The following is a 26,929-nucleotide window of genomic DNA, read 5'->3' on the forward strand; positions in this document are numbered from 1 at the left end:
ACCCCACGCTCGTCAAATTGCTGTGCACTTGATCCACCCTCCTAGCTCGCTGCGCTCCACGCCTTCTTGTACCAACCAGATCCGAAGCGAACACCATCTTTGCAGGGTTGCTGTCCGGCATTCTTGCAACATGCCCTGTCCATCGTATCCTTCCGCCATTGGCCACCTTCTGGATATTGGGTTCGCCGTAGAGTTGGACGAGCTCGTGGTTCATCCTTCGCCACACACCGTTTTACTGCTCGTCCCAAGCACCCGACGTACGAAGACTCCAAGTGCTTGCAAGTCCTCTTCGAGCATCATCCACGTTTCATGTCAGTAGTGGACCACTGGCCTTATGAGCGTTTTGTACATGATACATTTGGTGCGGGTGTGATTTTTTTTTTGACCGTAGCTTCTTGTGGATGCCATAGTAGGGCCCGACTTCGATTGATGATGCGTCTCCGTATTTCACGGCTAACGTTATTGTCAGCCGTCAGCAAGGATCCAAGGTAGACGAACTCGTCGACCACCTCGAACGTACCCCCATCTATCGTAACACTGCTACCTAGGCGAGCCCCGTCGCGCTCGGCCCCACCAGCTAGCATGTACTTTGTCTTGGCTGCATTCACCACCAGTCCAACTTTTGATGCTTCGCGTTGCAGGCGAGTGTACAGGTCTGCCACCTTTTCAAATGTTCGGCCGACAATGTCAATATCATCCGCGAAGCAAACAAATTGACTAGATTTCGTGAAAATCGTACCCGGTTGTTAAGCCCGGCTCTCAGTATAACAACTTCTAGCGCAATATTGACCAGCAGGCACGAAAGTCCATCACCTAGTCGTAGGCCCCGGCGGGATCCAAACAAACTGGAGTGTTCGCCACAATTTTGCACACTTCCATCAAAGACGAAGTAAAGTCCTCCATGTCGCTTGCAGTTGTCCAAAATTTTATGGCACATAATAGAGCAAAATCAAGAATGCCGTGGAAAGTGACTTTTTGCAGTACCAAGGGACACAGTGCCCCGACAGACCGTTATTATGTAGAAAAAATGTCCATCAAATCTGAGTACTGGGAGGTCATTCCGCACCTCTGGACCAATTTAAAAAAAATCCCTAGGATGAATCTCGAGAAATCTTGATTTGAAGTTTTTGACTTAAACAACGCCACTCCCAACGATTTTAGCTATAACCCTGAATCGAAACGGTTGGTAAGGTTGTCCTTGTTTCTTCTTTCTTAAACATGAAATCATTTTGTCTATCAGTTTATTCATGCGTGAATGACCTAATTGTCATGATTTTTTTCAATCATCTTGGGGAGAAGTCTGCACAGTGGGCATGGCCATTTTAATATTTGCAACATATCGTTGATATTCTGCAAATATTAATTCTGACAAGAAAATACCTGAATAAATTTAGGTAACCGGATAAAACATTTAGGTTAGTAAAATCATGCTTATTAGGAGTCTTCATTGCGCTAGTAAATTACAATATAATTAATGTAGCCTATGGAGCGGAATGTTTAGTAATTTTAGTAATTAATGTTAGAAAAATGTTACCCACAAACAAAATGACTTGCAATTAAAACGGTAAAAATACGTTTGTTCATAAATCGGCCAAGATAACGTTTAGGGTAGGAGCACCGTTTTTGGCCATACCACCAGTGGTAGCCGAAACCGGTGGTTTAATCTACAACACCATTTACACTGAAAATAACTATGAAACATTTGGTGTTTAGTAGAACACATTGATACAAGAGAGCTACATTGATTTGTAAAAAATGATTCAAAAAAGAACAGAAAAAAATAGTTTGCCTTGTGATTTGAATTTCTATATAGCTAATTTGGCCAGGGTTTTCCTAATTTGGCCACTCTCACAAGAACCCAACGAGATTGACAATTTAGGAACCAATGTTAGAATGTTGCTGAAACAGGTTCTGGTAGCCTATATTAACCAACGCGATTTTCAATGCCGAAATAAGGTTTACACAGTTAAAAATAATGTGTTATATGTCATGTAATCACACAGGATCCTGCTGAATTACATGACATATAACTGAAGTTTACATGACATATCATGTAAATATCCATGATATTTCACGCTCCAATTATGTGCAATATATGTCTCAGAAATTTACACGTTTCGTTCGAACTGTGTATGCTTAGTTTTGATTTTCCTCATACATTATATGGATTGAAAGCTTCCATTCAGCGTATTTGTGATATATGTAGGGTTTTCCATATAATTTTAAACATATTTTGTCTTAGGCTGGCCAAAACCGATGTTTTTACCCTAATTATGTTCTAATGCAAAAATATACTATTAATGAATTAAAACCCCAGCACGTTATTGGATTACAATAGGCATAGCTACAGTAGAACAAAATAAAAGGGTGAATATTTACATATAAATCTGTAAGTGCAAGTGTCTCTGCTTGAGGGTCCGCCATCCAGTTTTGGCCCTTCATATAGGAGACTGACTGCTCACAAACAACTATACAATCTATGGTGTATCGATATGGAAGGCTGTGCTGGGTGCAGGAGCTGCGAATGGCCATATTCTTGGAGGCGACGAAACCAATTAAATAGTCGTAAGCCGTTTTTTTCGGGAGCCGGTGGGTGCTGAACTTTTCAATAGTCGGTCTGAACTCCTCCTCCTGGCTAATTTGTGCGTTTAGATCTCCTATGGTGATTTTGACGTCGTCTTTATCAATATCAGTACTTCCGGAGTGAGGGCTGTGCACGTTTATTGTTCTGAAGTTGAAGAAAGTAGGACGAACAAACCAAAACAAAAATAGGGAAAAATAACGGATCAAGTAGGTGGCGCGAACTTTCTAAGCTTATCTTTTGTCGTCAACGCTCTCTCTCCCATCGATTTTCGACGAACGTGAGCCAAATGGATTCGGATGAATACTATGCCATAGGTATCCGAATAATATTCTATACACATTAGATCAATCTAATAATCAACTTATTGTTTCAATAGTTAAACTATTGATGAACAAACAACTAACTATAGAAAAACAACTAAAAATATTAAAACGATTTCGATAAAGTTAGCCTATATGTAACATTGTTTGTTCCAGGATTGTTCAAAGAAACGAATTTTTAATATAGAAATGGTCAATCAAAGTTGAATATGATCCGCAATTATCGTGGCAAAAATACACAGATTTAAGGAAAATAGCGCAGCTTTAGGAATTTCTTTCATTGTTACTAGAATATTCAGTTTTCCTTAATTTCAAATTTATTGTATTTCGCGTTCACAAAATAGATACTCTTTTTTTTCTTAACATTATGCCAATGCTGTACAAACTAAATTGCCTACACTTTCTTATAAACTATAAAGTAATAATTTTATTTTACATATTTTTACTACTTAAAATAGGATTCTTGGGGATGATTCAAATATTACGTAACGCAAAATACGACAATTTTAGACTCCCTCTCTCCCCCACGTAACAACATTTTTATGAAAATTTGAAATTTTTGTATGGTTACAAAGGCTACAAAGCAAAGCCATGCTGAATCATCTTTTCGTAAAGGAGATTTCCTTGACTTCCCTTAGCATAAAGTATAGCACACGATATACGAATGCTAAAATGACACTTTTGACAAAAAAAAGCTCTCAGTTAACAACTTTGGAAGTGCTCATTAGACACTGAGCTGAGAAGTGAAGATGTAAAGCCAAGAAGAAAATGAATCATTTATTTTCAAGAGCGCAAATCGTGAGAACCAGACCCTGTACAGGTAGAAATAAGAATTCAAAAACATGATGAACAACTCATGATATCATGATTCCAGTGTGTTTTCAGCTTATGAAAGTACACCATGATTTGCACTCATGATATCATGAGTCAGGTTGCCGTAACGCAACACACGCGTTCTGGTTTTGTTGTGATTTGCTTGGAATTGTGGATTAAATGCTTAAAAACATGACTCGTGCATCCGTTTATGAATGGCAAAAAACAAAAACGCTAAAGCAAGATTCGAATCAAGAACCTTCCGATTGAGAGCCTTCGTTTTGTTGAATTAAGGGTACCGTAATCCGGGGGCAAATTGATCACTGGGGTGAATTTGATAAAGTCGGAACCGAATAGCATTTTCTTTTTAGGATGCTTAATACTTCGTTGACATCACAGACATTCAATGTTTTTAGTTTATAGATATCTGATGATAATTTTAAACTATTTTATTTTCATTATGATCAGTTTTGCTTAGAAATATTCACAGTTTTTGAAGGTGTTAGCAATACTGTTGGAAATGTCGGTACAAAACAATCTGCTGGTGCAAAGCCTGCATGCAAACTTTGAGTGTTGTGTAAGCTTCAGCGTGAACTGCTGAACTCATTTTTGAAATCGTACAAGAATAGTTTTTTGCTCATAAAACCGTGTATTGTTGAAAATAATGCTTATTTCAAGGGAAATTGCATTTTGGCGTATTATGCAGATTTTCAAAGTTTAGTTTTGCAATAAAATGATGATATATACTAGTTGTAAGAATTTTTACAACATTTTCGGATTCAGGAGACCTAAATTTAGTAGATAGGGAAATTTTACATTCTCAAATATGCTTTATTATACAGTGATTAATTTCGCCCCAATGCAATGTGACATTTTCAATTTTTGATATTAAAGCTAATTTTATGATATGTTAAATTTATTTCATAAAAAATCGATTACATAAACTGATGGAGATAAATGAAGTAATGATTTTGTCGAAATAAATTTGACAATATGTGAATTCCAAAGGATAACATTACAAAATGTTGTGAAATAATGTTCAATTTGCCCCCGGATTACGGTAATCGAAACGAATGCAATGAAGAAAAGCACACCGTAGTGGTAGTCGTTCTGGATGGCAGGTAAGAAAAGCAGTGTAGTGGTAGTCATTCTGGATGTTACGCTTATGAGGAATCATGTTTATGACTCCATGAATCATGATTTGTGTTCCTGATATCATGACCCAACAAATTTATCAATTTCATGATTAGTAAATCATGATCAAGATTGTTTCCGTTGGAAGCTGAAAAATTGATCGATTGGTCACCATAAGCAAGTAACCAAGTTTTTAGCTTAAACAGATGTTTGGTTCTCCAGGTTTGTGGTTCAATGCTTCACCTTGAGACTTATTTCAACTTCTTCTTCTTCTTTTTCTACATCCCGTCTGAGATGGAGCCTGATTTGTAACTTATTGCTTGACAAGCACTACCATAGTTATCAACTGCAACTTTTTTTTGCATTGGCCTCATTCCAGCTGAGGGGATTTTACTAGCTTCAAACCATCAACTCATCAAAATTTCAAACCACGCTAATCTGCTAGTTGTGCACAAAGTTTCGCTGATTTTTTTTTAGTAATTTTAGGATTGGTTCCTAATTTTAATAAACACGGTTGATGCACATAAATTTTAAAATAGAAAGAATACTACAAATTACAGAAATAATTGATTAAATGTTACATTAAGTAGTGTATTAAATTCCCCAATAAATTGCTCAAATTTTATTTGATTTTCTTCATTTAAACGTTCCTTGCCATCACTGTATAGCGCATTCATAACATAGGACTTTAATATGTCCAAAATATCGTCCAATTTACCACTCAAAACCTTTGTTAGTATTTTACCTTGCATTTCAGTATAATCAATATTCAAATGCTGAATCGAAAGATGGCTTCGTAGTGCTGCTTGTTCCACTGCTTTTCCAAATGCTTCCGTAATATTCAGTGCGTAACTTTGAGCTTCTAGTGGTGCCATCGTGGATCCATCTATGGTTGGACTGTAATTCTGACCTGAAACTTTTCTGATCATTACGTCCAGTAACATTAGCGTTCCGATTTCATCGATAGGCGTATTGATTTGTGAAGTTTGGGGATCTCTGTTTCCAGTCAAAGCTGGTGAGGAATACAAACCTCTTATGGAACTTCTCAACCAATCAGTTAAACCGCTTATCCATGAAGGAGTTTGGTTTGCCGAGCTAGTGACGCTTGCAATTCGGTTATTAAGATAACGTTTGGTCTCTCTCCGTCTTCGACGGCTTTCCTTACCGGCATTTGGTGAAGAAACTGTAGTAATGGTGGTATTACTATGTTGTGCTTGGCGATCGAACATATGAAGATGAGGCAGAAGAAAGTATAGTCTCTCTTTAGCGAAATCGAACTGAAAATATGCATTGATTTTGAAATCGTTGATCTTTTCAAACCAGTAAGGGTCGGTTATAACATTTTTCACATTCGCCGTTGTGATAAGACAATTAGAACACCGTGGAAACGGTATTAGATTGGGAAGGTCGGTTAATTTATAAGTGGACATGTATTTGATATCTTTGGAAGCATATTTCAATTTAAGCTTCGAGTCTGGAAAAATCCCATCTATTCTGGATAAGGCTGTAACTGTGTGGGGTTCAGCGCAGTTGGTGGGCTCCCAAGTGGGAAACCCTTTTTCGAACTGTTTCAAGTATTCCCAAGATAATTGCGTTAATTTTTCGACGACTGCATTTTTTGTAGTTTTAAGCTTTTTTTGTAACTTCGATACCTTACTTTTTATGTTATCAATTTCTGCTCTTATTTCTTGGGATTGAGGATTATCTTTTAGTTCGAGAATTTTGGCGTTTTTTTCAGCTATTCTATTTGTTAACTCATCTGATACTAATTTCACTTCAGGGTGCACTGATCCTTTAGTTTCCAATTGTCTTATGAATATTTCCTTTGCAAAGTTTTTACTGACGTAGCCATCCGTTTCGAGCTTAGTTTTGATGCTTTTATTTAGCTGATGTTGAGCTTCGATATCTATACCCTCCTGGTTAAATATTTTCATCAATTCTTGATCTTGATTAAATTTTTTTACATTCTCATTTTTTATACCGTCTTTGTTTTTGTTGATGGCATTTAATAGTTCTGTATTTCGTGCATCATTGTCGTTTAAGCTAATTGGTTTATTAGCGACCAACCCATTGTTATGTTGGATTGAACGTCCTTTCAAAACTGGACTGCTGAGCTTAGTGTGGGAATAAAGCAGCACTAATCCAGGTCCATTGTTGGTTGAAAATGAAACGACCATCCAGCGATTAGTAATTGCCACCGTCATGGCAACGTTTGGAATTCGACCAACACTGAGCTTTAGTGTTACCGCTTGACTGTAGCGTGGATCGCTGATTATTTGATCCGACCTTAGAAGGCTTTTATAAATCTCAACAGCATCGTGCCCAACTTCATTTGAAATTTTCACTGCACGATCACCCATTTTAACGTTTTTGTATGCTCTGTACTTGTTCAAAGATGCTTTGCCGAATGAAGAAAGCTGTCTTCCAGTAAGGAGGCCATTTATCATAGCTTGATAAGAACCAACAGAAGTCATATCCCAACTTTTTCCGTTGTCGTTAACTGCACTACCTATTGCGTAGATACTCAGTGAAACAACCGGAATTGCGCCAATAAATTGAGCCACTTTCCAAAACTCATCCATATCCCGAACGGTGCGCAATGCTGCTGCCAAGGATTTTCTATTTTTTACTAAATGCTTAATGGTCTCTAAACTAAATTTGTTAAATGTTCTCATTTGCGACCCAATTCCGCGAAGGAACATGGGCATATCAGGGGCAGCAGTCAAGGCGTCGAAAAGGCCAGAAAATATTCCAGGTTTCGAGAAGTCCCAACCACTGGCGAACCCATTCATAACAAATGTTCCACTGCCATAGCCCAAACTACCAGCCAAAAACAGTTTCTTCCCGGTTTGGGACAGTTGTGAATAAAATTGGCGTGTCATTTGATATCCACCCATGGCTCCCGATCCGATTGCAAAGCCCTGTAAAACCGCGCTCCACGTTTCCGGTGAGGTAAAGTCCCAGTGCGCAGGATTCCACTGGTTGTTCACGGCAGCAATACTAATGTACGATCCTGCCACTCCTAAGGCTGAAGTTGCGGCGATGGCCGCTGTCGTTGACAAACCCGCAGCAGTGAATGCACTTACGGATGCCCCGAAACCCAAGGGCAGCAGTGCTCCTCCAATTCCACCGCCGATCAAACCTAACCATGTCTTACCACTCTTCCATTTCCATTTGGCGGGATTCCAGTTACGGTTGGCTGCAGAGCCTCCCAAGTATGCCCCACCAATGGCTAATCCTACTATGAGTGGTATAAGAAACCAAGCAAACTGTCCATCCGGATCAACCATCGATATCGGAGAGTTTCCAGCATACTTGTATGGGCTGAAGTATTGTCCTTTTGGATCGATTTGATAGAAGCGCCCAATGCTGGGATCGTAGAAGCGAGCATGATAGTTATATAAACCGGTTTCTTCATCCCACTCTTGGCCGGTATAGCGATAGGAAATGTGGCCCTCAGGATTGTTGCCGTATACGCGCATCAGGTTACCATATGGAAGATAGTCGTAGGCTGCCACCACTTCGTCGCCTTTCACCACCAACCGTATAGATCCTTCATGATCGGTGATCACGCTGTAGAAATCGTCGCGTCGTAGGAATCCTACCAAACCTCTCGGTCCATAAATGTACGCTGTTGTAAGAACATCCGGCGCTAGATCTTTGGAAACATACGTTGTTTGTCGCTCCACAAGAGTACGACCAACTTCATCCCGAATATAGAGGATTTCTTTGGTGACAACTCCTTGACTATTGGTAACTCTTTTCAAAAGTCGTTCACCTTGAGCATCGTAGTAAAAAGTCAAACTCCTCCCGTCAGTTAAAAGCATCTTGGTTGCACGGTTCGAAACAGGATTGTAACTTATTTGCTGGATACCTCTGTGTAACGCTTGTATGACGTTGCCTCTGCTGTCGTGTTCTACTTTAAACTTCTGCTGCGGTTGAGAAGATACGAAAGATTTGAAATTGACAGAATCTACTTGGTTTGTGTTATTACGATAACTCAACTCATAGCGATCGAATCCTGTGTAGAAATGTTTGTGATTTCCGTTCGCATCAATGTCATACGACTCAACATCGAACTCTGCTTCACCCAGTTGATGGGCAAAGTACTCTATCAGCACACCAACTATATCTGGTATGAATTTCTCGTATTTCTTCAATTGCTGGGTAAAATCTTCACTCAACGGGTCTTCCAGATACTGCTTCGTTTCCAACATTTCCATAATTCTGGCTGCAGCTTGTTGATGATCAGTGGTTATATTCCACTTGGCAAACGCTGCCTGCAAATTTGACTTTAGCAACGATAAGCTTTGCCTTTCTGAAAATGCAGCGGCTATTAGTTGTTCCAATTGGGGTTTATAGGTTCCATAACATGTATTGATGCTTCTCAAATCTGCTAACAGAGCTGGTCTCATGTAGGATTTTCCTCGTTTAGAGTGAGCTAGAGATACATTCTCTCCTACATTATCTTCAATCAAATACCCGGCGTTTTTCAAAGATTTCCAAATATTTTCTGACACGGTACTGTTTATTTCGGGAATTTCTCTGGAAAACGTATCAGGTTGAAGTGGCAAAAATGCATCGTTTCCAACGAAATATTTAGCATTTGTTAACTCTTGATGATTGCCATAATCGTAGCTGTGGCCGTACTTCGAAGGAAACCCTTTCCCGCCGAGAACAGCTTGAATCTGACGTCCCGTGATTCCGTAGCTACAAACGATTGGAAAGTTCGTCTCCAAAGCAGGATAGAATGCTCTGGATTGGCGGTTATGGTCATCAAGATAACCTGCTTCCTTGAGCTCGCGGAAGCAAAGCGCTGATTCTTCTGCGGAAACATGATTACTCATAAATGATCGCTCATTCAGTCCAAGCTTCCGGCCGTCGCACCTTCCGTGCCAAGTTGCTTTGAATTCAGTGCGTGTAATAGTTCCGTCGCCATATCCATGTCCGCCGTAGCTTCCGGAAGTGTAATAAACCTTTTCCGTCAAAAATTCGTCTTCCAGTTTTGTTAGAAATCCAGGCCCTTCATAGCTGTAGTGACGTGTGAAATTTCTTGTCGGATTAAGCAAGTGCTGTTCGCTCGCAATTTGTCCAGCAGAGTTGTAGGTGAAGTTCACAAAATTTTTTGTTGGCCCCGATAGACCTATCCCGGTTACTTTTCCTAGCTTGTTGTAACTGTAACGGATTCTCAAGGGAATGCCTTGAATGTCAAAGGGGTATTCGATTTCGCGCAGCTCACCTGCACTGTATCGCTTATCAATGACAATCGAAAGTGGTGTATCTCCTTCGATTGGAATAAGAATTTTTTTGCTTAGAGTTTCTTGTTCAGAGTTGAGAGCAGATTCTTCAACGAGTGGTTCTCCTTCGTTGAAGGTGACGATTCTCTTCATCTGACCTCGCCATATTGGTTCTCGCTCATTGTCGCTTTGATGAAACTGTTGGAACTGTTCTGTGTTATTTCTGGATAGCTGCATATCAAGAAGTTCATCTATGGAAGAAAAGGCAGTTAATCTACCCGTGCTGTTGAGTCTTCCGAATCCGTTGTACTCGTAATACACTATACTTTCAACGTCTTGATCATTCTCGTTGGAGTGATAAATTGTATACCGAAGTAATCCGGTATTATCGTGTAAGCTCTCTATCTTTCCCGAATCAGGTGTTGTCTTGGCAATTTCAGTTCCCTCATTGTCATACGATATATGAATGCCTAAGGTTCTTTGCAGTGCTTGCTCCTCCTCGGATGTAGAATTCAACTGAAAGTTGAGCTTTTGCAAGGTTCTTACTTTTTCGTGATACAATGGCGGTAAACTCCGTACTAGCTTGCCATTTTCGTTGTACTCGTAAGTGCTTAGAAGATCTTTGCTTCTCGGTACCTGAACGTACCATGCCACCTTGTTGTTTTTACTGTCGAAAACTGAAATGTGCTCCACGCTTCCTGGCTTATGCTCGACCTGATAGCTGAAGTTCTGACTTTGAGGATAGAGGTTATTGACAAAAGAATTCTTGGAGTTATGAGAAAACAGTTTCGCATAGGGACCCGATACTGAGAATTCACTGCCTGGAAGTCCTTCAGCACATTTTTCATCCAAAGGATTGTTATCGTATTTAACTTGACTGAAGGCGTATTCTCCGACCATTTCCGTGATTTCTCCTTGTAGTTTACCGGTGGCCCAAACAGAGTTAGCTGCAAAAGGGTTACCGTTGGTAACAAAATTTGAGTTGTATGTCAACAAAGGCTGGTTGGACGATCGTTGTAATCGCACAGACTGAGTAGTTATGGTATGTCTTCCTAGTTTGTCGTAAAGATACTCAGTCACTACTATAGTGTTTTTGGTTTCCAGCATAACTTCTTGCAGCTTTTCACCAAGTTCATTGAAATACGTCACTTGTATGCGGGGCTCACTAAAAATTACAACATCTTTTATTTTGACTTGCCCAGCCATTTTCAGTTCGAACAAAACGTTATTCGATAGAGTATCGATGTATAAGCCTCCATCAACCCAAACGAACAATCGGTTGTATTCAGATACTATTAGAATTTCACCGCTAAGCGGCATGATCATTTTCTGACCTGAACATACCAGCTCTGCCTCATGACTATTACGCGTAACCTTAAGCTCACTATTGAATTCTATGACGGAGTTTACTGATTGCAGCGAGAAATGAAGTCTCATGCCGTACGAAACTGTACTCATTTCGTACGGATCAATCCGTAACCTATCGGAAGAGTCAGTAATGTGGAGTAATTGACCCGGGAGAATCCTCCAGTCATCGGTACGATCTACTGTCCAGCGTTTTTGAAACGAATACGGAGCAAAGTCTTCAAGGAATCCTGATTCCGGCTTGACTCGTAGACTACTTTTCAACTTCACTATTCTGCCAACGCTTGACGATTTCGTATGTGTGTTCAACTCGACGAGTTGTCCATACGCATTGATGCTGGCGATTGGTTCCTGATGATGGCTGTATAGTAAGCGTTTGATCAATCCATTAGCTTGTATAACTTCCTTTATTCGTTTGCGCTTGGACTCATAGACGTTCGCTTGAATATCGCTTTTCAATGGAGAGAAACGTACATGATCTATTTCAATTGTCGAATTCTTTTCAGGACCTACAATAATTGAGACTACCAGCTTAGTATCCGGTTCAATAACCGATGTCGAATTATGTTCCATGCCTTCATGAATCTGTTTTACATTCAACAAATTTATTATGACTTCCAAGTAGAACCAGTTTTTGATTCGATATTTTGTCTCGCTGAGCAATCCGGATATTTCATCTCCATTTTCGGTTTGGACGGATACCTGCAGATAGGGAACTACAGCGCCAAGTTCCAGATTACTGTGCGATGATCGCAACCAGCAAGATGCAACAAATTCCTGATTTTGGTTTTGTGGTTGAAATGTACCCACTAGAGTTCCGGTAGACAAGCTTAGGTAATTTTGACCAGTTAGCGAAAATCCACCTTTCACCACATCACTTTCATTGAAAATCCAGCTCTTCTCATTGATTGAATTCCGTGCACCGATTCTATTCGTTTCATAATCCTCAAAACCATAATAGCCAACTTCTTCGTCTGCCATCTCGTATGGAAAAAACTGTGCGACCTCCAATTTTTCAGATTCGTCATACAATGTAGTGTTCGAATATACATTATCTTCATCTATTACGTCATCATGTTCGTTGTTTTGCCTTTCATTCGACTTCCTATTCGGTATCAATTTCCCTAGTGCATCAAACACCAAGCTTTTCACTTCCGTCTGGTTGTCTGAGTTAGTAACTTCTTCAACCCAACCAAACGATGATTTCTCGTTACCTGGAATCAGTGAACTTCGCTCATAGTAGACAGTATCGCCAATCGCCTTCGCTTTGTCATACTCAAATCCAGTAACACGTTTGTTTCCCTGACCAAAGCTTACCTGAACCTTCGTCACAACGGGATTAGGTAGCAAACGCCTGATACCGAGCTGCTGTCGAAACACGACGGTACAGCTTTCATTCGTGTTGAAGTGGTCGACGCTCGTTACCAGGGTTTGATAGTTACTCCAAGGGCTCAGTTTCTCTACTAGGGGCAGCATATCAACCTTGTCCATGTTACCATCAACCGTAAACTGCACCACGCCCACTTGTTTGTTCTTTTCCTGGTACGCTAGGTAGGCGGGAAACATATTGCGAGACAACGTTTGATTCAAGTGTTTTACCCCCAGGTCTAGTAAGCTGTTTCCTTGCTTTTTTCCTTCGCTTCCTTGTCTGTACAGTTTCAGCGAAGAGTGCGAGTCTTGCTTGTCCAAAATTAGATTATCCCCCAATGGAATGGATATGGTGTTTGGATCTGTTGCATTTCTTGTTAGTTGTTCTTTTGTCCATGTGTCGCCAGTGAAGGTAAACTTCCAGTTGCCGCAAGTTGCCGTTTGTGAGTTTAAAATTGCTGTGTAATTTCCGGGATTTAGAAAGAACGCGTTCCCCAAAGAGGAGAGTACTTTTTCGCGAATCTCGTCTTTAGATTTTTCCATTTCCTTTGAAACATCTTCTCTGACATGATCCATCTTAGGGCCGCAGCCATTCTTATCCCCGCAATAATCATCGAAGTACTCCTCTAAGGTTTTGTTGTAATGCTCGTATATTTCGTCGAGAATTGGACCTCGGAAATCTTTAACCATGAGCTTATATTTGCTCTCGACATATTTATAAGCAATCGTGAAAAAATTCCCTTCCTGACCGTCAATTTCATGGTCGAACTGTTCCAAATCATCTTGGTTAATCTCAAATTGCTGCTTTTGGGCATTTTGATATTCTTTATTAAGAGTGAAAAAACTCAACGAGGAGTACAATTGCATTCCTACTGCATTCCACCCGTTTAAGAGTACTAAGTTCTTGTCCAGGTGCAGAGCATTGCTTGTAAAGTAATTCAAGAGTTGTTTATGCAATTTGATGTCTAGTCCAAATTTGTTCAACGTTTCCTTAATATTTTTCATTAATCCTGGCACTTTTGCAATTACTTTGGATTGCCATTCACTGTCTAGGCTTCTATATCCCATTCTTAAGTAGTTGTCATCATAAACTACGAATGTTCTGTCGAATGCTGCAACGAATACTGGTATTTCTCTAATTTGAGACTTGCCGAAAAATGTAAATTTATCCCATTTTCCTGATTCCTTGTTCCATTCAATCAACTCGGCAGCAAAACCAATATCTGCTACAAGTACGAAATCTCTCCCGAATCTGATGATCGCTGCTTCACTCAAGTCGTAGCATTTTACATCCGACTGCCGTTTACCCTGTTCTCTTCGAATCAAACACAGTTCTTTATCAGTACTGTAGTACATAATGACGGCAATGAAAATTTCTACACGGCCTATTTCATACGCTTTTGCCAAACCTCTACCCAATAAAGGAAATCTCATTAGCGAACCACTGGACACCGAAGAGCCTAACTCTACGGTCAAATCTTGATTGAACATTCTTAGCACCACCTGGGCTTGTTCATTTAGGTAACTGATCAAAACGTCATCCTCTCCGTAGTCAACCCTATAGTTCGTTGGCACATCAAACCTTCTTCCAATACTTTCGGTGACCGGAGATATTGACCCCAACAATTGGTAGCTGAACTCGAAAGTTGCAGCAGTTGGTAGAATAATGCTTGATAGCAATTTAGAACTGGCTATTTCCTCATAGATAAACTGTAAGATAGGTTTACCAGTTGTCTCCTTCTTGAATGACCCGAGTGAGATAACGTTTGCCACTTTCTACGTTGTAAGCTAAAACGATGTCTTGCTGATAATATGAACAGACAACTTTACATCCGCTGAGATATCGAGTTTGCAACCTGTTTATATTGAGATTGCCATCCTTATCTCTCAGAGGAAGTGCTTTATACTCGGTTCTGTCTTTATTAGAATAAATAAGAAAGATTTGATTGCCCATGTTATCGGATATTGATTGCAGGTAAACCTCTTGAGTAAAACCATTGCCCGTTGAAACAGCGGCATTGACCGAGTCGTATCGATAATGAATCATATTACCGTCTTGATCGCAGACTTCCACTAAATACCAACTCGTGGCAAGCTGCTTTTGTCCCGTGAAGCTGCTACCCTTACCCCGCCAATTCTCCCAGACCAAATCTCGACCCACGGAATCGATTTGGGAATTTTCTGTACGACCAAAAATTTGCTTGATTCCCTTGTTCGTTATTTCCCACTTCTCCTCTGTTTTCCAGTGGCGGATCTGGACATCTGATGTGCTTTCCGAAATTTTGAACCAATCGATGTCATCCGTCGAATTGGCACTATCGTACACCAGCTTCTGCGGAAAGCCCTGTGTCACGAGGTAATATTTTTCGTACTCGGGGAATACACTGGACTGATGGTCTAGGATTATAAAGTTCTGTGGCAGAGACCAACCAACTCCCAGGATGTCCGACACCTTGCTATTGCCGTCGTAGAAAATATCCAGTTTTAAGTTGCTCGAATACTTTGACAGATCTATTAATGGCAATCGGAAATTCGGCTTCCCCGTATTTCTATCTACCGAATCCAAAATTGTGGACCAATCTAACTGATCCCTCAGTAAAATAATAGGGTCTTCGTTCTCAAGTGGTAACTGAATTAATTCTGGTATCTCCGGTATAACTAGTTGGGGTGATGTCTCATTCGTGGCCTGTTCCTCATGGTCTTTCTCCACGTAGTCTTGAATTTCAACATTCGCCCACTGTAATTCGTTTTGCTGTTGCGTGAACAGCATCGGTCTCACAGTGTCGGATATAATCGCGATTATTTCAGCATGGCGTTGAGGAATGGTAAGCAGATCGTAATTGAGCAAAGATCGCCATTCGTTAGTGCTGTCTTCGAAGGAGAGTATATCAATTCCGCTAGGTCCTGTGAAAACCATCTCCTGCCTGCCATTTATGTCTAGATCTTCAAATTTCACCGATTCGAAATGCTCCGTGCTCCATCCATTTAAAGTGGAGAACATTGCATTAGAATGTATACAATTATAGTTATTTAGCTCTTTATGATATTGATAAACGAATAAGCCACTGGAATTAAATACTATGATATCCCGGAATGATCGTCCCGTTAAATTTGGAAAATACACCTTTTGCATAGAATTATCTTGTTTTGCTCCATACGGTACTTGCATAAATTTCTGAAGCCCATTACGTTGATTAAACGTATAAACGTTCAGTCCTTCTAGATTCCTCACAATGATGTTATCCTGACCTGTTTCCTGTAAATCGGCCAAGTAAAAGTCTGCCCCAAAACTATTTCCGATCATACTCAAATCCGTTTCAAGAGGCCATATCGGGTATTCGCCTGCCAAAAGTTCACTCTCTATAACAGCAAAGAATTTAATCCCGTATTCTTGATGGTTGGTCAACACCCCTATAATGCTCCTATCGTGGTAGAAATGTCCCACCCTTATCACATTGTCAGGCCGATTCCAGCCGTAGACATCATGGAATTCATTTTCATAAAACTCATGGCTCTCAGCCAAAAGATCAAAGCTTCCATTCGCTTTGCGTCGATAAAAGTTGAGACCTTGCGTGGTTTTCACCAATAGTATATTTTCCGTCGCCTTGGGGAAACATAAAATTTTACTCTCCGATTCATCATGCGTAACCAAGCTGGAATTCCGGATATTCTGCCAGGTTTCTGAGATGCTGTCATACTGATAATCATACAGTTTTCCGTTATGAAAAGCATATAGCTGTTTGTTAGCATTGGTTCTGTTATTGCTATGATAAAGTCGTACATTTCTACCGAACGGAAAAATTTGGTCGGAGAAATTTAACTGAACTGTACTGTACATTGTTGTCTGTTATCCTTGTTAAGAGGTTGGAATAGCATAGCCTATTTCTTTGGTACGTTTTCTAGTATATTTTGTTTTTGACTGTTCGATCACCCTTATATAGTTCACATTCGTCGTCCATGTAGCCAACATCAGATATTAAGCTCGAGTGAATCGTTGTCTTTATAGTTTGGGTTTCATTGCCCTTTATATATTCACTTCCTTGGGTGTTTTTAAATTTCACCTGTTTTGGATTCAAAATACAGTTAATGTGCTATGTAAAACATCTATCAAATTACCTGAAACGTACATAGGACCCAGTGACTTTAGTTGTGGATGGTATAATGAGGATCTATTGGGCATTCCTTGCTCACATTCCGTATTGATGAACTTCTGGGAGCTGCTAAAAATATAATAAGCATTAGGATCTATTCATGATGCTCAGTTAATGGTCGACGATCCATTATCTTTATAATTGTCAATATCAAAGTTTCAAAAGAGGTTTGCTCTTCAGAACTGTAATTTATTGATGAAAATAGGGGAATTTACGTATTCTCGGCAGCCTAAGCCGATGTCGCTATTCTTTAGTAATTTTCTCGGTCATAGGCTAACAAACTACATGTCTGTCTGCTTACATTTATGCGCTGGTCAATGCTCTATCGATTCACACCGACAGACTTGTTAAAAACTATTTGGAAACGTTTTTACAACGCTCCGAACATCTAATGTTAGTGTGGCTATTGCCGGCAGACTCATTCTCTTCGACAGCTTTCCCATAAGAACAGCAGGTAAATCTATTCGGCAGCTCTAAACCAGCCGTATTTTGAGGCGTATTTATTTCAATTTATAATTTCTCTAGAGAAATTATTTATTAAGTCTCGGAAACCTCGTCAGAAAGAATTTTTTTTAAATCGTTTAGATTCTAAACAAAAAACGTTTTTTCTAAATATGTCATTTCCATACTCTGGATGATAAAAAAAATCTAAATCAATTTTGAGATACTCTTATTTTTGGCCGGCCTATTTACTTGTTTTTAAATTTATTTATTAGTATCATTCCAAGCATTACATTCATTTCTTATATCTAGATGTTCTGTGTTATTAGACAACACTATCATCCTAATTTGGTAAAACAAATTAAAGATTTTATTAACATTTTGTTAACAACTTATTACATTTCATTTGCCGTAGCAGTTCAGATTTTTTTACAGGTGAGTTGATTTCACCTGCTTATAAGAGAAAAAAATACACGTTTTCAATTTACTTAACTTAACTTAACCTAAATAGAAGATTGTAACGATTTTTGCCTGAAATTATTAATTATTATATTTGAAATTTGTTCCAATGTTTCAACATTGGATATTCTATGTAACTCATTGGTACTATACCAGGGAGGAAGCTTCAGAATCATTTTCAAAATTTTATTTTGAATGCTCTGCAGAGCTTTCTTCCTGGTATTACAGAAGCTAGTCTATATTGGTACAGCATACAACATGGTTGGCCTGAAAATTTGTTTGAAAAGCTTGTTCTTAAGACAAAGTTTTGATTTTCTAATAATAAGTGGATTAAGACATTTTACATATTCAATACATTTGGCTTGAATGCCCTCGATGAGATTTTTGAAAGTTAAATTCTTATCTAGCATGAGCCCAAGATACTTAACTTCATCTGACCAATTTTTTGGAACCCCTCTCATCGTGACAACATGTCTACTTGAAGGTTTCAAATAAAGAGCCTTTGGTTTATGTGGGAATATTATTAGTTGAGTTTTGGAAGCATTAGGAGAAATCTTCCATTTTTGCAAGTATGAAGAAAAAATATCCAAACTTTTTTGCAATCGACTACAGATGACACGCAGACTTCGTCCTTTGGCGGAGAGGTCTGTGTCATCCGCAAACAAGGATTTTTGACATCCCTGAGGTAACGCAGGTAAGTCAGATGTGAACATATTGTATAATATTGGTCCTAAAATGTTGCCTTGAGGAACACCAGCTCTTACAGGAAGTCTTTCAGATCTGGAGTTCTGATAATTAACCTGAAGTGTACGATTTGATAGATAATTTTGAATTATTCTAACAATGTATGTTGGAAAATTAAAGTTTTTAATTTTTACATTAAAACTTCCATGCTAAACACTGTCGAATGCCTTTTCTGTGTCTAGAAGAGCAAGACAAGTAGAATAGCCTTCAGATTTGTTGGAACGGATCAAATTTGTTACACGTAAAAGTTGATAAGTGGTCGAATGTCCATGGCGTAATCCGAACTGTTCATTGGCAAAAATTGAACTTAGAGTAAGGTGGGGCAAAAGTTTGACCTTAGTGGTATAATCAAAGTTTCCAGGAAAACAATAGCAGTTAAAACAAAACAAATACCATACAGTGAACCTTCAACATATTGGCTATAATTTTGCTGAACAAACTTGTGTCAAAATATTTACCCATTTTTAGTTATAATAGTTTCAAAATTGATTGTCTTATTCGAACTTTTGCCCCACCGGTGGGGCAGGAGTTCGAATCTAGTGGGGGGCAAAACTTCGCTGGCTAAAACACAAAATATCGATCCTTTTATGACAGGCATACCTTACACCAGCCAAGTTTAACGAAAAATACACACTAAATTTTCATCAAAAAATTGCCCAAAACCGAGTTAATTGTAATATTCTCAAAAATAGCAGTTTTTCGCAAAACTAAGTGGAAATGTAAAATTTTGGTGACAATTTTCACACGATCGGACAAATTTAACTAAATTTGAAGATAATATGTGGATTTTAGGCAATTTGCAATTTTTTCCGTGAGTTTATACATGGGTCGAACTTTTGCCCCGCTGATTCGAACTTTTGCCCCACTATGGGCCAAAAATTGTTTTCAAGCATTTATGCAAAAACTAATACACCTCAAAGCAACCTTATGATAGGCCTAGAAACGCCCTTACATAAAATATTGAAAAAGATTTTATCTTCAATTGGTTCCATGCAACGAAAGTTTAACCAAAAAATACAATATTCACGTCGAAAAACAACAAATAGCCATAACTTTTCCAAATCTCAACAGATTTTTATGATATTTGGTACTTGAATAGCATTCGAACCACCATGACGTTTATAAGATTTATTTTGAACTGAGCTAGAAATCTTATAAAGAATTTCTTACCCCACTCGAACTTTTGCCCCACTTTACTCTACGTTGATGTAGACCATCATTCTGTTCAAAAAGTTTGGAGGGAAGCAAACTGATTGGACGATAGCTAAAAGCTTCTGCAGGATTTTTGTCTGGTTTTAAAATTGGAGCAACCTACGCATTTTTTCATTTGTCAGGAAAATATGCTAATTGAAAAAATTTGTTGTATATATCAACTGAAAATGATAAGCTACTTTTTAGAAGTTCCTTGATGAGGATATAGAAAATTCCATCATCGCCAGGAGCTTTCATAATTTTGATTTTTTTAATAATAGTTCTCACTTCTTCCAAATCAGTCTCACAGGTACAGTCATCCCTCCATGAGTCGATGTTCCATTACTCGATATCGACTCATGGAACCATACTAAAAACATAAAATCATGGTTACTATGATGGTCCCTTCAAACAGCGTTCCAAAGAATAGCTGTTCCATGACTCGATATTTCCATGAGTCGATGGTCCCTTCAATATCGGAAACGTTCTCTTGATTGAGAATATTTTCGAAGTCCTGAGTAACTTGATTTTCAATCTGACTAGTAAGTCTAAATTAAAATTTTGCGCGCTTTCAAACTGCATAGCAGGTTTTTGAGTTTTTCGCAATTAGTTAGTAATAATTTGTTTTCCTCTTTCAATGCCGGAATTGACCTCTGAGGGGTTTTCAAAATTTTAGATATTTTCCAAAAGGGCTTAGAGCCAGGGTCCAATAGAGAAATTTTATTTTTAAAATTTTTGTTTCCTCTTTGAGAAAATCGTTTTTTATTTTAATTTCTTTCTTCAGATCCTGTCATAAAACTTTCATAGCAGGATCGTAGGCGCAATGGAATTTCCTTCTCCTCACGTTTTTAAGACGGATCAAGAGTTTAAGATCATCGTCTATAATCACGGATTCAAATTTCACATCACATTTTGGAATTGCAATGCTCCTGGCTCATACAATGGAATTTGTTAAAGTTTCAAGAGCATTGTCAATATCAAGTTTTGTTTGTAAAGAAATGTTAACATCAAGATTAGAGTCAATATATGTTTCATATATATTCCAGTCGGCTCGAAAATAATTGAAAGTGGAGCCGATAGGATTGAAAATCGCTTCATGGGATATTTGAAATGTAATAGGGACATGATCAGACTCAAAATCAGCATGAGTAACTAATTGGCTACAAAGATGACTATAGAGTCGATTAAGACCAAATCAATCGTAGAAGAATTTCTAGAAGAGGAAAAACACGTAGGGCTATCAGGGTATTGAATTGAGAAATATCCTGAAGAGCACTCATCAAATAAAATTCTGCCGTTGGAATTACTTTGAGAATTATTCCATGACCGATGTTTGGCATTAAAGTCATCAATGACAAAAACATTTGACTTATTGCGAGTCAATTGTCGTAAGTCAGTTTGAAGTAAATTAACTTGCTGCCCAGAGCATTGAAAGGGCAAATAGGCAGCCAGGAAAGTATATTTACCAAGCCGTGTTTCAACAGAAACACCTAAAGTTTCAAAAACTTTGATTTCAAATGTCGGAGAAAATTGATGTTTTATACGCCTATGAATGATGATTACAACACCCCCACATGCCCCATCAAGTCGATCATTACGATAAACAAAAAATGTTAGAATCTCTTTTGAGTTTGGATGCAGGTTTCAAATACGTTTAAGTAATAAATGCTATATGCACGTTATTAGCTGTGAGAAAATTAAACAGCTCGTCCTCTCAACCATTCAAAGAACGAGCATTCCAATTTGAAATATTTAAATTATTATTAATTGGATCCATTAGAAAAACGTAATCCAATAACAATTTGATGAGTAAATTTTACACCAACTTGGACTGCTTCAGTCATAGTGGTGGCTTTGAACATTGCATCAATCATTAGATTCAATTGTTCAGTTAGAAAATTAAAATCAGAGGCAGACATATCACTTGAAGTAGGTACATTATCTGATGATTTCCCATTAGAATTTTCGGTAGACGAAGAAGCGGAGTAGATGTTACCTGTGGCGGCAGGGTTTTTCCATTTGATTTGATACAATTAGAATGGGTACTCGTAGTATGCAAAGGGGAGGAGTTCAAATTACCTGCTACGATATCGGCAAAGGATTTTCCTTGGGTAGATATATTCAAAATAAAAAGATTCGAACGGCTACCCGACGGATTAAAATTAGGTTGTGAATGAGCATGATTATGATCTACCTGATGGGTATGATTCTTGATCAAGCGATCGTTAACTGAAAAATGAGCATTGTCCGATACTCTACCAGGAAAATTCCGGAAACGAACGTTATCGTAACGGATATTACTGTTCATCTGCCTGGCACGAGCCTCGACGACGCGCCTACGCGAAGGGCAAGCCCAAAAATTTGACCTATGATTTCTCCCGCATTTTGCGCATTTGAACTTATCGGTATTTTCCTTCACTGGACAGATGTCCTTGGCGTGAGAAGAACCTCCGCAAATCATGCATTTAGCATCCATGCGGCAATTTTTTGGCACCGACGGCACTGAGTGGGGTTCTAGTAATTTCCTCCAGGTTTCTGGAAATGTTCCCACGTCATACGGACATCGAACATAAGTCTTGCTTTTTCTAAAGCTTAAATATTATTTAGATCTTTTTTGTTAAACTGAACTAAATTCTAAAGAAATCCCTTTTCGAACAATGACAGATTGGGTTCTCTTTTTCATAATGATTACTTGAACTGTAATGAATTCCATTTTTGATCTCTTCAGGTGACTTATAATCACTTGAGAGACCTTTCAAGACGACTTTGAACAAACGTTCAGTTTTGTCGTCGTAAGTAGTAAATAAGTGTGCTTCTTCTCTTCAAGATGTTTGAGAAGAAGTTCGCGATCTTTAAGAATTTCCGGCAAAACGCGACAGTCTCCTTTCTTTGCGATTTGGAAGGAAACCTTGATTCCCCTAATTGAATTCAAGATATCCTACCTAAATCCCCCAAATTCGGAACAACGGACCACGATTAACGGCACTCTTTGCTTCCTCACTTAAATCAAAGAGCCTGGGCTAGAGGCTGCTTCGATTTGGTGTTCGGAAAATTTGTCCAAAGCATCGAACTGATTGCTCATTTCGATGCAATTATCAACATTATCCATTTCACCCTTGGAAGACGGTTCGCATTCCGGAGAAATTTCCTTTCTTCCATTATTGCCACGTTTAGTGATAGTTTTAAATCCCACTTTTTTGGAAGGAAGTTGTGAATTCAGAGATTCACCCTTCCTATAAACGGAAGAAAAAGTGATTTTAATTTAAGCTGATTCAACATTTTAAAAGGGAGCTCATAACAGTTACATGTTGAAAAAAAATCTGGTAATAGGGCAGTTCAAAATTTAAAAATGTATGTTTCTTACCATCCTTACCATAAAAATAGAGTTCTGTGAAATTTTCAGCTTTCTAGGTGGTGATTTGAAGGTGGCCCAAAGACAATGTTGGTTTATATGGAAATTACTATGGAGAAATTTTGAGATATGTTCCAAACACGCTAGAACTATAATGTAAGTACAAACTTAGTATCCCATAGTAAAGACTCATTATTCAAATCATAATAAAGAAATTTTCTTAAGAGAGTTATTTAATCCGACGAATAGAAGAAGAGATATTTATGAGTTTGTTTGTCATTATTTAGCTTGATATGGGATTATAGCCCTGCAAACATGTACAAAAATCCCAAACAAAATTCACTCAAAAGGGATTGGTTCTTTAGCAACATTTTTCATTAATGAGTTTTCAATATGGAATAATAAGTTTCTACTTACATTACAGTACTAGCGTGTTTGGAACATTTTTTAAAATTTCTCCATAGTAATTTCCATATAAACCTTCATTGTTTTTGGGCCACCTTTAAACAACCACATAGAAAGCTGAAAATTTCACAGAACGCTATTTTAATGGTAAGGATGGTAAAGAGCATATGGGAGATTGAATTTTTAAACATTTTTAAAATTTGAATCGCCCCAATCTGGTAACATTCTTGGAGAAATTCTAAATGTATGACAAAACGTTGAAATGACAGAAGACCGAAAGATAAAATGACGAAATTAAGAAAAAGATGGGACAAAAGGTTGAAAGTCTTTTAAAAAATTAAATATTGATCAGAAATTTTTGAAGCTAAAAAGTAATATTTTAAATCATCAATTAAATTTGCACGATCATGCATATTTTGATAAATTTAACAATGCCTTTCGAGACTCTGATTTCTAGGTTTTGATTGATGTGATTGGATGTACTGTAATTTATTTTGGTGCTCCTAAAGGGAGATTAGAAATAGAGTTATAATTTTCCATGTCCATTGTTCATCTGTCATAGATTTCTATTTGTAGTACATACAAAGTATGCTTACAGATTAGGAAGAGATATTACTAGTCCAACAGATAAAAGTAAACAAAGCCATACCACAATCACGAACTATTATCATTGTTATTTATTATCCCATTATAACGTCGCACACAGCATCTAAACTGTGAAACCATAGGGTGCAGAACCACTTGGGCACTTCCATGATTCACTTTGGCATGGTGGGTTTTTCTCGGCTGAATTGAATGAAACCTTGCAATAAGAAGCGCATCAGTGCAACGCATATTGTGGCCAAAAATGAGCTCTGTAACTTACAAAATACCCCACTGCCGAAATGAATCAAACGTGCCAAGGATAGTCACCAATTCGGCTTACTGAAGAGATACACAACGTAACAAAAATGAAATTTTTGCGTTTCTCAAGGAGCAAAATACGTGTCTCTAGTAAATTTGGGGTTGCTAAACCTGAAACCGTTCTCAGACATGTTCCAGCACGTCGCATTTTTAACTGCAGCTCGCCAAAGTTGTATAAACACTGGTTTTATTGATGTTTACATAAAATTTAAAGTATGATTTATCATATACACACTTAGATTAAATTACTGGGGTCGGTAAAATTTTACTGGGTTTTGGAACTTGAGCTTGAGCTTGAGCTTGAGCTTGATTGGCCGCCCGTGGATGCACTCCAGTATCGCCAGATCAGCTGCACTTACACAAGGAACCAACCGAATGACTGCTTGGGACTAACAGGCATCCTCAGTGTATAAGTGCTGGTGATCTTCTATTTTTAGGCAACAATGGCACCTGCCACGTCAGAATGCAGACCAATGAGGGGAAGGGGGAGGAATTGATGATGCATTGAACTTACTCCCACGTAGACCGTATATTCCACTGCATCCACGTCAGTTCATGCGGGAGTGTGTGGATTGGGGGAAAGGCATGGCAGAGAGGTTTGCTTTTGTGGTTAGCAGACTGCCTATGTATCAGGCGTAAGAAAGGCGTGCGTGTGGAAGTAGGAAGCGTTAGGGAAACGGTTTCTTGTCCGTCTCTGGTTCTAGCGTTTGCTACGAACAAATAGTTTGAGTGTGATATATTTAGAATGGAAGATAGAAGCAAGTGAGAGATATACAACTACAAAGTACGAGGAAAGGGACGGGCCTGGGATTAAACCCATGACCTTCTGCATATGAAGCAGAAGCGGTAGCCATCAGACCACCAACCCCGTCATTTTACTGGGTTTTGGATCTACCGAAAAAGTCAGTAAAATGAAAACTTTCGCCACGTGTAATTGAAAAGCAAATTACACCATGTTTTATTTTTTATCGATATATGATATAAAAAGAAAGCTCTCTGCAAAATTTCAGTGAAAAATCTCTGTTTTTCGATTTCTGACATTTTTTTTTAGTTTACTGACTTTTTCGGTAGTTCCAAAACCCAGTTATTTTTACCGATCAGATTGAGTGTGTATCTTTGAGATCTAATCCACCAATCATGTAAAACAAGACTTGACTTTTTATTTCAGATACAATTTGGTAAAAGTTGCACGATCAAATTTAGATTAAATCGTTTTTTCAACGTGCTTGCAGTCTCTATACAATATTCTTCGTTTCTGCTATGAGGCAAAAAACAATACTTTTCTAAACCATCAAAAAATAACTTTCGAGGATCGAAATTATTATGCACTTTGTTGATAAGTATTGTTATACATATGAAGTTTGATTTATGTGGCCAATTTTGCAAATATTACATACAAGCATGCAAACTTGCATGTAAGATTGATGAAACATTCAAATTTTGCATTTTAAACAGCAAATATCATAAAAACTAGACGTGCTATGATATTTGCGAAATCAACAATGTATTTAGCAACCCTTGTTTAAGTAAATAGCGATATTTTGGTGCTTGAGACAAAAACTTGTTCCACAGTGATATAGAATAATTTTGCCGAACTTGCCGATTGAATCGCATGGTTTTAGATAATAGGATTATCGAAAGATTAACAGATTAAAAATTTCGAATGAGTGATGAAACGAAACGAATTTATACAAACACAAACAATGATCAACTACTCCAATTTTATGAAACTCACCAATCGTGGAGCTTCCGCTTATAGCATCAAAACTCGATCCTCTAACAATGAAAACAACACTGTGCTGATTTGCCACAAGACTGCAACCATCCTATCTCCTGTGCTCACTTTTAAAGACAAACAAAAGTAGCAAATGGTTCGAGCAGATAATTGTGATGTGATGATAAATATACATGAGTGGTTTGATAAACAACATCCTGTTGCCAGTTGTTGTAAAGTCTGTTGGTAAGACTTTTGTTGAAGAATGCTGGTTTACACTAGTTTATAATTTGTCATCGAGGATTCTATTTATAAATTATTTTTTTTAACCCGTATAGGCCTGAGTGAATGCAATTAAAAGCTAAAACTCTCATCACTCAGCGGATACTTATTCTTCTTATTCTTGGAATTAACGTCCTCACTGGGACAGAGCCTGCTTCTCAGCTTAGTGTTCTTAAGAGCTCTTCCACAGTTATTAACAGAGAGCTTTTTTTGCCAAAGTTGCCCTTTTTGGATTCGTATTTCGTAAGGTAGGTACGATGATATGCCCAGGGAAGTCAATGAAATTTCCATTGCGAAAAGATCCTGGACCGACCGGGAATCGAACCCAGACACCTTCACCATGGCTTTGCTTTGTAGCCGCGAACTCTAACCACTCGGCTAAGGAAGGCTCCTGAATCAATGTTGGGTAGCTGATTAATGACTTATTTCACCCCCCCCTGGAAAAAAGCGAGTGGGAATCTACGAG

General features: G+C 38.4%; 1 protein-coding gene across 1 annotated transcript; it reads right to left on the reverse strand.

The window, feature by feature from the left end:
• Positions 1-5,328: 5,328 nt before the first annotated feature.
• On the reverse strand, positions 5,329-26,512 carry LOC5564245. Its single transcript, XM_021842632.1, has 3 exons — positions 26,203-26,512; positions 16,938-17,038; positions 5,329-16,882 (listed from the first exon to the last, which is right to left on the reverse strand). Exon 3 carries the CDS (start codon positions 16,657-16,659, stop codon positions 14,545-14,547), a length of 2,115 nt encoding a protein of 704 aa, XP_021698324.1. The 5' UTR covers positions 16,660-16,882; positions 16,938-17,038; positions 26,203-26,512; the 3' UTR covers positions 5,329-14,544.
• Between the last annotated feature and the right edge of the window lie 417 nt (positions 26,513-26,929).

Source organism: Aedes aegypti, chromosome 2 (genome assembly GCF_002204515.2).
Source record: "Aedes aegypti strain LVP_AGWG chromosome 2, AaegL5.0 Primary Assembly, whole genome shotgun sequence".
NCBI classification, from domain to species: domain Eukaryota; kingdom Metazoa; phylum Arthropoda; class Insecta; order Diptera; family Culicidae; genus Aedes; species Aedes aegypti.